Genomic DNA, 11,701 nt, shown 5'->3' on the forward strand with positions numbered 1-11,701 from the left:
TGGGAAGCATTAAGCTGCATAAAACAGAGCGATATTGAAAAATGGGATGCACTAAGAGGCATAGTCGTCAATGTCTCACTCCTCCTAAGAAACTAAACAGAAAGAAGCGAGTTTGCTTTGTTATAGATCACTGTAGTGGCGGAACCAGGATCAAATTCCTGTTTAGGCTAATTAGAAGGGCACAATAAATTTATTTATTTATTTATTTATTTTTATTTTTTTTTGAGGTTTGGAACCCAAAACATCATCAGAAGCCAAGATCACAACTTGATTTTTTTACCCAGTAATTTATACAATCATGAATCATCATAGATTCATAGCCTCACTGCACCTATCCACAATCCACCGACCATCAGAGTATCAGACCATGAGTCCATGATCAACAAGACAACAAAGACATCAGTCGGTAATTCTAACTAAATTCGCATTCATCAATCATCAATTCATCATCTAACTACAAATCCACCGACTGAGTGACTGACCTTCACCCAGTGACTGACTCACTGTCACCGACCATGAATCCATGATCAAGAATCAAGAATTCAAGATCCTCAATTCCTCAGCTAACATGGAATCTCTCTCTCTCTCAGTCTCTCTGTCTCTCTATCTCTCTCTCTCCCCTAAATCTCAACTCATACACAAAAGCCCAACAGCCCCAACTCATAACCAGAAGGCCAGACCTCAGCTAACATGGAATCTCTCTCTATCTCAGTCTCTCAGTCTCTCTCTCTCTCCCCCAAATCTCAACTCATACACAAAAGCCCAACAGCCCCAAGTCCCCAACTCACAACCAGTGGTAGCAAACTAGCAAACAGAATCGATATTCGGCAAAAGGAGATATGAGATTTTTTTGAGGAAAGTCAGGAAACCCCGTTGGGAAAAACAGAGCAGCAAGAAGAAGTGAAGAACACATGAGATCGATAGAGGCATAGAGCTTCATACCTTGTTTCAATCGATAACCTTCATAACCTCCATCGAAATTTCGAAACACTAGAGGTCTAGAGTATGGGACTGGGAGCTGGGAGCTGCTGTGCCGCTGTGGGAGCTGGGAATACGGGACTTCGATCTACATGTAATTTTTTTTTTCTTTGGGCTGGTATGGGTTGGAGGTTGAGATATCTATATACTTAAGAGTTTTTAGCCCAAAATGTTGTCTAAACTTGAGCCCATATAGCCCACCATGTCCTTCCGCCACTCATCACTGGTTAGAGGTTCTGCACCTTGTTGAACACTTTACTTTCAACTATAAATAAGTAAAATATGAAATATTGATCCACCTTCTTCAAGAAGTGAAGGTCTAATAATTTGTGCAAATGGCGAGGTAGCACAAGCATGTATTCATCAGCGGTGCTTCTCCTCCTCCTCGTGTTTGAAGATCGAGTGCTTCAGGGGCTGCATTACCTGAGAACCCTTTGTTTGCCACAGGCAATTGGGTCCCTGTGTTAAGTGGTTCTACAGCCTCGAAATTTCGAGGTGATCCCTCTACAAGTAGTAATGCCAAGTCAACGTCAGTCCACATCATCTTCGAAACCATAAGAGGAATGTAGCGATTGCATATAAGCTAGTGAAGGTAAAAGGACATTGTCCGTGTAGCATAATATATATCCTTAAACAACCTATAGATATATAGTAGACACTGAGTTCCCCACCTCAAAATGTTTTGCAGGCATTGACATTGATGGGTTTACGGGACCTGATAACCACCACAATAATTTTTATTTAAGCGTATAGTTTACTTTAGAGTTTTATGTAAACAAATTTGATCAAAGAGTTATTTATTTATATATTTTTTATATCAAATGAATATGTACAACAACTAGTTTATTATGAACCAAACTCACGACTTTCCACTTACAAGGAGATTCTTATGTCATTAGAACAAATGGTATTAGATAAAGGGTGACGAAAAGTTTTATGTAAGTTGTAGACCTTGTTAGAGTGTTAGAGATAATATATATCTAAAAAAATGAAGGAAAAAAAAATTCCAAATCTCATTACAAAATATCTCACTTCTATATATGATTCAAAAAAATTTGACCATCAATCAACGACTATAAATTATCAAAGTTATAAGAATACAAGCCGATTTACAAAAAACAAATGAATAGAAGGTAATACAACTTTTCATTGCACCATGAAAGAACAAGACAGTGAATAACAACATAACAACCTTTCGGTGATAAATAAATAATCTTTAGTAGTTTAACAAAATCAATTTTATAATAGAAATGGAACATCGATATCGATGTGATTTAGAACTAATTTTAAATTCAATCAAACTTTTATTTTGTTATTTTTGAAACATGCATTTATAAAATGTTAGACTTTGATAGGCCTCACATGAGGGTTGTAAAAAGCAAGCCTTTGTCGTTTCAGGCTTGAGCAAACCAGCTTGTTATGGTATCTATGAAATAAACTAAAATACAATATAGCAAAAATTAATGACACAAAAAGTTGAAATATACCTTTGGTAAGTCGTTGATTCGATTACTGGGCAACCTTCTGCATGTTCGGCATCAGCATCGTCTTCATCTTTATCATGGTTTTCTGCAGCCACCTCACAAATCTCAACCACGGATATCTACTATTATTTTTCTCACTGAATTGCAAACGCTACTAAATAGCTAACCAGTTGTAAGACGAGTTTTGTTTGTGCATCTACTGCAAGAGTGTATGCTCAATTTATAGATAGGACGACCGTTTCCAAACGTTATTGGTTTTGGCAAAATAATGGGTTAAACAGGCTAACGGTTTTGGCTAAACAATGGGCTAATTAATATTGTGCGTGAAACCTCATGAGTTTTTGAATTTTAGGATATGGTTATTATCTTATCCTCTTTTTAAATTTTATTACTTGTATTTATTGTTTGTCATTTTGGCATGTTGATCCAGAAATTTTGATGTTTACCTAATTATTTTCTCATTATAATTACTCAATAAGCTAATAAAATAAGGACCAACAACAACTAACAGGTATAAAATTGCTATTATTTGCACTTGTAAAAATGTAAAATGTTTGGTACTTTTTTTTTTTTTTGAATAGAAGTTGATTGTTATTCAAAAATCAACAGCCAATTTGGACAAAGCTTACAAACTTACATAAGAATCCCGGCAAGAAAATCCGGTAAAACCTATCTAAGCTAATGCAAACTAATTAAAAACATTGGGAAGCTCACATTTAAGCAAGCCTATCCAAGAGTAACAAAGCTTCGTCTCCTACGGAAAAATCATTCAACTAGCCCTCACTTGCCAGGCACGCAATTGTGGTACAAGTGAGAGACTAGAAACGTCATAGAAGACTCATAGAAACTTAATCACCCTCGTACAAGCTTAGAATCCATTCTGAACAATTAAACAATAGCTAACTCCTTCCCATTTGAGATGGAGTTTAAATCCTCACCTATAATATTACCTTCTTCTTTCTCCTTTGCCGGATTTCGGCTTAGCGCCCAGGAGGACGACCCTTCTTCTTTGGAGCTGGCCCCACAGAAATCGGAACCTCCACCAACTCACCAAGCTGAAATTCCTGAGGAATGATCGCCAAACTAGGCTTAAATGGCTTCTTGCGTACACATAATTTGGTGTGAGACAAAAACCCAGCATCTAGCCCAACAGAACCCGACCTAGTAAAAAACAACCCAGCAGAAATAGGCCCAACAACACCCAGCCCATCAGTCCCAGTAGCCAAACCCAGCCCATGCCCAGTCAAATCAGCGGTCAACCCTACTGGGTTTCCCTCCGATTTTTCCGGATTCATCGCTGCACCTTCTGCAGCAGCCCCCGACGTCGTTCCAACCAATACCCCATTCGATCTAGCCACTTCCGGCCTCCCCTCCAACAGCCCAGAGGACATCACTGACCCGACGACCGCCGGCACAGAGACCGGCGACCACGACACCGAACCCGACATGCACTTCCGGATTCATCTGCACTCCCTCCAGGCTCGACACCGCTAATGGCAGCATCTCCACCTCCAATTTCCGATTACAAAGTCCACCTCCATGACCAAACAAGCCACATGCCGAACAGAGGCCATGACATTTTTCATATTGTAGCTCCACCAACACCGAGACCGTCGGCGAAAATTCAAAGATCCGTCACCCCCGGATCCTCCGCTGGATGTCCTGTACCACACGAATCCGCTGAACCAGATCCTTCCACTGCACCGCCCCTTGATCAACCCGAACGAATTCTCCCAGTGCTTGGCCGATTAAGGTTAAAGCCTTCTCATTGCGCATAGCAATGCGTAGTCCTTTCACCGCCACCCAAACCTCAAGGAGGTCCAGCGGCGCCGCCTCAAGAGCAGAGATGCCGTCGTAGTCGGCTAACAGCAGCATTGAATTATTATAGAACCATGCCCCCCCCCCCCCCCCCCAGCAAGAATCTGATTCTTCACCTCCCGTTCCTTGAATTGGAAGACGAAGACATCATCTTCCTCCTGTCGGATCAACACTCTCTCCTTCAAACCCCAAACATTGGAGATCGCCGCCAAGAACGACGGGATCACCACCACCTTCTTCGATAGAAGCCGGCCACAGAGATAAAAAAAAGAGTCATGGATAGCATCCTCTCCTCCATCAAGGCTCACAATGGCCTCCTCTGACGGTGTAGAAGGAGTCGTCGCTCTCCCCTCCGCCATCAAGTCACAGATCTCGATCAATTGAACGGCTAGGGCAGAGAAACCCTAGCAGAGCAAAGCCGACTTTTTTTTTTTTTCGGGCTTTTGGAGAAGATTTCTAGACTACAATTATGTTTAAATGTTTGGTACCTTATTTCGTCAATACAATTTTCAATGCAGCCAGTTCTTTACATCAGTTGGTGATTCCTTCTTCGGTAGCATAAGATTTGAGTGCATATGATCTGTCACCTACTTTTTTATTTTTATTCATTGAACCATAAGTTACATATTTTGAGGGAGATTGTACTTATTGACTGACTATATTGATGCATTATCATTTTTTTTTTTGATAATATGATATGTATGAGAAAGTTAAAAAAAAAAGAAAAAAAAGAGACATTCTTTGCTTTGACACCTATAACTTTTTTTTTTTACGAAAATAAGAAACAATGCTTTACTGAAGTAATACGACTATAATAATGAGAATAATGACCGTATGTTCGCCACAACTCCAATCAAAGATGAGAAATTTCTCATATCCCTTATATATAAACTGAGGTTGGGGACACCATGAACCAATAAGGTCCAAAGTCTAATTACAAATGTCGCCATTTTCCATAATCTACTGAAATTCCAATGATTTCAAGAGCCATGATCAAACCTTGCAGCCATCATCCAAGATAAATATTTCACCCTCTTCATTTCAACACTATATATGTCCAAAAATCGTTGAACCACATATAAGGATAGTTCACCATTCTATTGACAACAAGCAAGCATCGAGAATAGAACACATAGTCGAAACTGAGTAAAAAAAAAAATGATAATACACTGTGCTCAGTGCCTGATTGTCTCATCGATTAAAAAACTCACACGCATATTGTTTTGAATGTGTACTACTTTCCTCTACCTTTACACCAAATTTAGTCGCCAAATCCATATAATCTCTAGTATCACAGCATACTGCAGCAAAGTCATGGCCAAAATTAGATTGGGGAGAAGATAAATGGGCAAGGTGTGTGTGTTTGTGAGACAGAGATGGTCTTCTAATTCGCTGTTTATTCCGTTAACGTTTCAGTTGGTTTCTATTTGATTCTGATTTTGAATTATTACATACCATTGGATTGTTTTGATGATAGAAATCATGCCACGTCACGATTTTTTAAGCCAACGTCACTATTTCTATAGCTGGTAATCCAGGCACCAAGTGCCTTTCCGGAATTTCCCACATTTCCTGAAAGAAAAAGAAAAAGAAAAAAAAAAAAAAAAAGGAAGAAGAAGAAGAAGAAAATTAAAACCTTTTTTTTTTTTTTTTGGGGTGTGGGGTTACAATTAAAGCTCGTGAGTTAGAAGCTTAAATGTGTGACCGAGTATTTACATGTTTTATTTGGAAGCATATTCGTAAGTGGACCCATCCAGATCACTACGCTTCCTTTCTATTGGCCCAGAAAAAGTGACCGTTTGAAATTTGAACGTTAAGGTTCTTCCTTTTCCCTTCCCTACATATTAAATCATTGTACTGGCTTTGCTATTCTGGAGAGAATCAGAAACCTCCGGATCATATCCCTCTTTTGTGCTCATATATAATCTCCCCCAGTCTCATCACTTAGTGCACATCTCTCTATCTCTTCCTCTCTTGAGTCTTCTTCTGAAATTAGCTAGCTACCTGATCAAAAAGCTAGAAGAGAAAAGAAAAGATGGGTATGGTGGTGGTGATCTCTCTGCCTTTTATTCTGTTCACCATACTGCTTGGTTTCGGGTGTTACTTCTTTGGAAGAGCGAGAGGCCGAAAGGAGGCGATGACAAGTCCTCAAGTTTATGGGGTGCCAACTCCACCACCAGGAGCTAATAGCACTTCACACCCTTCATCTCCTCAGCCACATCCTTATTTCAAACCAGACAACTCTGCCAATGTTTAAACCTTCCTCTGTTCTTCATCAAGCTATATATTATATCTTGTACTGTCCTTTGAAAATGTGTGGTTTCTGTTGCTAATTTATTTTGTGTGAATTTTTTAGCTATGATACTAGAAAGGGGGTGAATCCCCCAATTGAGCATGTGGATAAGTGGATTGTTGTATACCTATTTGTTGTGACTTGAATCTATAAGTGATGGAAAATTCATTCTTTCTGGTGTTATCTTGGGTTTGTTTTTACTTGGTATGAATCTTTCATAGTCTAGTAGCTTTGCGGCCATGAATAAAACTTATTGAAGCCTAACTTGTACATGTGCTTAAGCATGTTGATCTGTATATGAAAGAGATATATATATATTGTTTCATATGTACCAAGGATCATAAGGTTGACTCTGTTTTAACATAGTTCAGTGATTGACTAGCTACCCCACCTGGTCATGATCGAAGCTGATGCTATCAATGATTAATTTACTAACAGTCTGGTGGCTCACTCTCTGCCTCACATGGTCTCATGTGTTAGAACTTGAAACTAGCTGCTTAATTAACAGATTGATATGTCATTGTCCCCAAAAAAAAAAAAAACTGCCAAAACACTGCAGAGGGCGGATTGAAGGGCTAAGCAACTGCATGTGCATTTTGGGTATGCTAAAATGTCTGAGAACAGTTTAGGCAAGGGAAATATTTGGTGAGAAAGCGAGAGGCATTGAAGAGATTAAGATAAGATGTTAAATTGCCTTACAAGAGACTAAAGCAAGGGCAATTGGAAAAGCAAAGCATACCGGTGTTTGGATCCTTAAACCTTCGGTTAAGATAGCACTTGGAATGGATTGAATATGTCTGGATTGCCAAAAGAGTACTAACTGATCTGACCAAGATGCTCTCTATATCTAAATTGCTAATCAAAGACAACAAGTCAACAACAAAATGGTTGGATAATTATGATTGGAAGCCTCTTCCAAAGTTTGTTTATTAATTTTATGATCAATCCTTCACATTCCTTTACAGTTTACACCTCATGCCTGAACATGTGCAATGATTCCTCTCAACATCATATGCAAATGAACAAATTAAGAGGAAGAAAACACCACGATCATGTGCAATGATTCTTCCTAAACGTCATACCCCATGTATAAGAAATGCAGACAACAAAGAGAGACATGATATGAACACTGATCTACAACAACAATGTATATCAAACTATGAGATCACTTAGAAGAAAGAAAAAAGAAGAATAAGAATAAGGGTTTCAAACAATGTTAGACAACTAGTAAATTCCAAACGTTTACTGTTACAGAATAAGGTAACAATGTATATCGAGCTAATCAACTCCACGTTTAGTCGTCAGTTACATGATGATGAATACATACCAGTTTGAATCTCCCCAAGTTTCGATGATCATTTAGTTTTTTTTTTTTTTTGGCTGAAGTCAAAGGTTAAGAGAGGCAAGGAGCCACCTTAACCTTTGAGAATTTATTAAAGAAGAAAGAAAAAATACACAAAGGGAGGGGGAACAAAAACCAAAACCTCCCATACCAAACAGAAAACAGCTATAGGAAAAAACAACTAACAAAAACGGAAATTCGGCATTCCCAAACTGTCACTCTGACAATGTCTGTCAATGAAAGGAGGAGCTAGATCCCACCAAGTCAGATCACTTGAAGTCGCACCGTAATTCGCTAATGCATCTGCAACGCGATTCCCTTCTCGAAAGATATGTGAAGAATGCACAATGGTTGATTGGTCAGGGTACAAATATATCTTTTTGGAGGGATAATTTTATAGGGAAGCCTATTATTGATTTCTTTGGACCTCATACTATCGTGGACAATCTGCAAGGGTATGTGGCTGATTATATTAGTAATGGCTCTTGGGTCATTCCTGATCTCCTTCATTTACATTACCCGGCGTTATCCTTCAGTGGAGGATAAGGTAATTTGGTCTTCTGCTGCATCAGGGGAGCTCACGGCAAAGAATGCTTTTCAGTTTCTACGCCAACCTTTTCCATCAATCATTTAGTTCTTTTGTGAGAGTAGTTTTTTATATCTATCTTGCATGTGGAGAATTCGAGCCCCACAATTATTGTTTAAAGTACAACAATAAACAATTAATCCTCTATATATACCACTAGATTATATGTTAATCTTCACAAACACCCATAACACATTGATCGATCTCTGTTTTTCTCCCATGGAAAACAAATCATTTTCAGTTGGGTTACTAAGAACGTTCCTCCTCCTTTCCACACTGTTTTGGCCATCTTTCTCACGCAGCTCACCCCATAAAACCTCCCCTACTCCCTCTTCTAACACCATTCAGCAGTACTTGATCCCTCACAACACTGAAAGATCAAAGCTCGGCCTCCCTCCTCTCAAATGGAGCAATAAACTCGAGAGCTACGCTTCCTGGTGGGCCCGCCAACGGCGAGAAGACTGCTCGTTGATTCATTCGAACAGCGAGTTCGGGGAGAACCTCTTCTGGGGGAGTGGACATGACTGGAAGCCGAGTGATGCAGTTAAAGCATGGGCAACAGAGAGTTGCTACTACAACCACAAGACTAACTCTTGTGATCAGAAAAAGGATTGCTTGCATTATACTCAAATGGTTTGGAAGCAGAGCTCGAAGATTGGTTGTGCTAAAGTTATATGTAGGAGTGGGGATACAATTTTTGCTTGTGTTTATGATCCTCCAGGTAATGTTATAGGCCAAAAGCCATTTTGAACAATGTTCATGTTTTAGAACAAATGTTCTTTCAAATGTACATGTTTATAATAATCGCTAGTTGTGTATGTTCCAATTTGTAATAACTAATATATAGATTTATGGTCGTTCTATAAAGTCACGTGATTCAAATTCCATTATGGCACTTTAGGTGTATGATTGAAGCCAGTCATATATTATTAACAAATAACAGTATAAGTAGCATACAAATTTTCTTTCAACCGAACTTGACCCCTCTCGTGTCAAAATGTCTTACTACTAGTATCTTTTTCATAAAAAAATCACATTTATATTTATATTTATATTTACATAAAGAAACAAATCCAGAACGAAACTAAGAAAAATTCTAATGAATTATATGCCCTTACAAAGTGAATGATACCACCTAGTGACGAGCATGACCCATTTAAGACCAGTGATAATGGGTTATCTGGCATGTTGAGCCTTGTTGACATTTTTGCTCGGTCGATTGAGATAAATATGGCTGGATCACTAAATAATCACGAGTGACTGAGTGAGCCTAACTTTGAAGGATACCCATAAACCTCACGCCAGGCAAGATGGATGATAGTTGTGAGATCATACCTATTGCAGATATGAACTAGCTATTATATTCTGTATGCATCAGTTAATGTAAATAAGCTATTTTGAATTCAAATATAAATACATTAACCAATATATATAAACTTATTAAGTAATCGAATTTAGTTTATATATTAGAATATCTGTTAAAGAATTTGAAATTCAAATGTGTGGTTATCTAGACAAATCTACTAGGATAGGAAGTTATTTTGACAGTTCCTTGATGGAAGGAACTGCCATGTAACTGCTGTGTTCAACAGCTTTATATATAGAATGATATTTGTATTTGATCCCTGCTAGAAGATAAAAAACGCTCTCATTGAGTATGTCCCATCAAGCAATAAAGAGAGATACGGTGTGTATCTAGGAGAAGATCAGATAGATAACGGCAGCAGATCACCAGATGGATAACGGCAGCAATCCACCAAGTTAGTTTTATGATTTTATTTCATAACATTGATCTAACATTTGAGATAGTATACTTGAGTTATATGTTTATGTTTCATATTGAATCTAACAATTGGTATCAGAGCAACTATGCTCAGATTTAGATCAATGTTATTATAATGCAAATTTATATATATCCTGGGACTTGATGATAACATGTTGTTGTTCGTATAAATATATCTGCATATCAATTAAATACAAAGCGATAGTGACTTTTACTGTTGTTATCTGTATAAACTGAGTATTGTTTTTATCGAATTATATAATGATTATTTGTTATATATATACATGTGAAAATTTTATCTAACTTCAGAAACTACTGCATATTTCATGTATATTCATATTGTTGCCAAAGTAGCCATGATTATACTGATATATGCAATAGGCTAAGTAGAATTTTTCTTTCTGAATGTGTTCTGCATATGTATTCAATGCTATCAAAATAGTTGTAATGTATATGTATGAACATACATTCACAGAAGAAAACATGAAGAAAAATTGAAAATTTAAATTACAATCTAACTTCCAAAGCGGTTGGATATCAAGATTAGGCTTTCTGGTATAACATATGTATGATAATGAACATTCATAAATATATCGTTAGAGATAAGTGTATCACAAATGATACCAGCATCTTGAACATGATATATGTTTATTTATCTATCTGTATGTAATTCATTTAAAATGTTTATTCTTTATGAATTAACATTTGGGATATGTATATGATTTTAGTATATAGTCAAACTAGAATATATGTTGAATGACTGATTTAAATTAATTTCATTCCAGCCATGCATTTTCCAATGAGCATTAATCAAATTGAATTGCTCAATGGATTGAATTTCAAGAAGTGGAAGGGAGACATATAACTCAACCTAGGCATACTAGACTTTGACCATGTGTTGAGAGAGGATCCACCAGCAGAACTGACTGCTAATGCATCTAAGGAGGCCAAGGACAGGTATTCACAGTGGCATAGGCACAACATGATGGCACTGATCTGTATGAAAAAGAGCATGACTGATGCTGTGAAGGGAGGCATTCCAGATTCTGAAATTGCGAAAGTTTATTTCAATTCCATTGCTGAGAAGTATAAAGTTTCTGACAAAGTTGAAGTTAGCACCCTGATGAATGCACTGACGGGAATGAAGTTCACTGGACATGGAAGTATAAGGGAGTATATAATGAAAGGGATAGATATTGCTGGAAAATTGAAGGGCCTGAACATGAACATTGATGATCCTTTCTGGAGCACATGTTGCTGAACTCTTTCCCAGATCAATACAGTCACTTGAAAAGCCTTTACAACACATAGAAAGAAAAATGGAGCCTAAATGAATTAATTTCCATTTGTGTGCGGGAGGAAGATGAAATGATCAAGAGGGGAAAAACAGTCAACATCAATTATGTTGCAAAGCCAA

The 11,701-nt window shown here is 37.7% G+C and overlaps 2 protein-coding genes across 2 annotated transcripts; both read left to right on the top strand.

Moving 5' to 3' along the window:
- Window positions 1-6,155: 6,155 nt before the first annotated feature.
- Window positions 6,156-6,756, top strand: LOC112167044. The gene has a single exon (XM_024304000.2). It carries the CDS (start codon window positions 6,316-6,318, stop codon window positions 6,535-6,537), a length of 222 nt encoding a protein of 73 aa, XP_024159768.1. The 5' UTR covers window positions 6,156-6,315; the 3' UTR covers window positions 6,538-6,756.
- Window positions 6,757-8,694: 1,938 nt separating this feature from the next.
- Window positions 8,695-9,345, top strand: LOC112201379 (pathogenesis-related protein 1). Its single transcript, XM_024342262.2, has one exon. The coding sequence runs from the start codon at window positions 8,721-8,723 to the stop codon at window positions 9,249-9,251; it is 531 nt and encodes a 176-aa protein (XP_024198030.1). The 5' UTR covers window positions 8,695-8,720; the 3' UTR covers window positions 9,252-9,345.
- The last annotated feature ends 2,356 nt before the right edge of the window (window positions 9,346-11,701 follow it).

The sequence above is a fragment of the Rosa chinensis genome, chromosome 5 (assembly GCF_002994745.2).
Source record: "Rosa chinensis cultivar Old Blush chromosome 5, RchiOBHm-V2, whole genome shotgun sequence".
NCBI lineage: Eukaryota > Viridiplantae > Streptophyta > Magnoliopsida > Rosales > Rosaceae > Rosa > Rosa chinensis.

Excerpts from the sequence above, each read along its gene's own strand:
- LOC112167044 (XM_024304000.2), top strand. The coding sequence starts at position 6,316 with ATGGGTATGGTGGTGGTGATCTCTCTGCCTTTTATTCTGTTCACCATA.
- LOC112201379 (XM_024342262.2), top strand. The coding sequence starts at position 8,721 with ATGGAAAACAAATCATTTTCAGTTGGGTTACTAAGAACGTTCCTCCTC.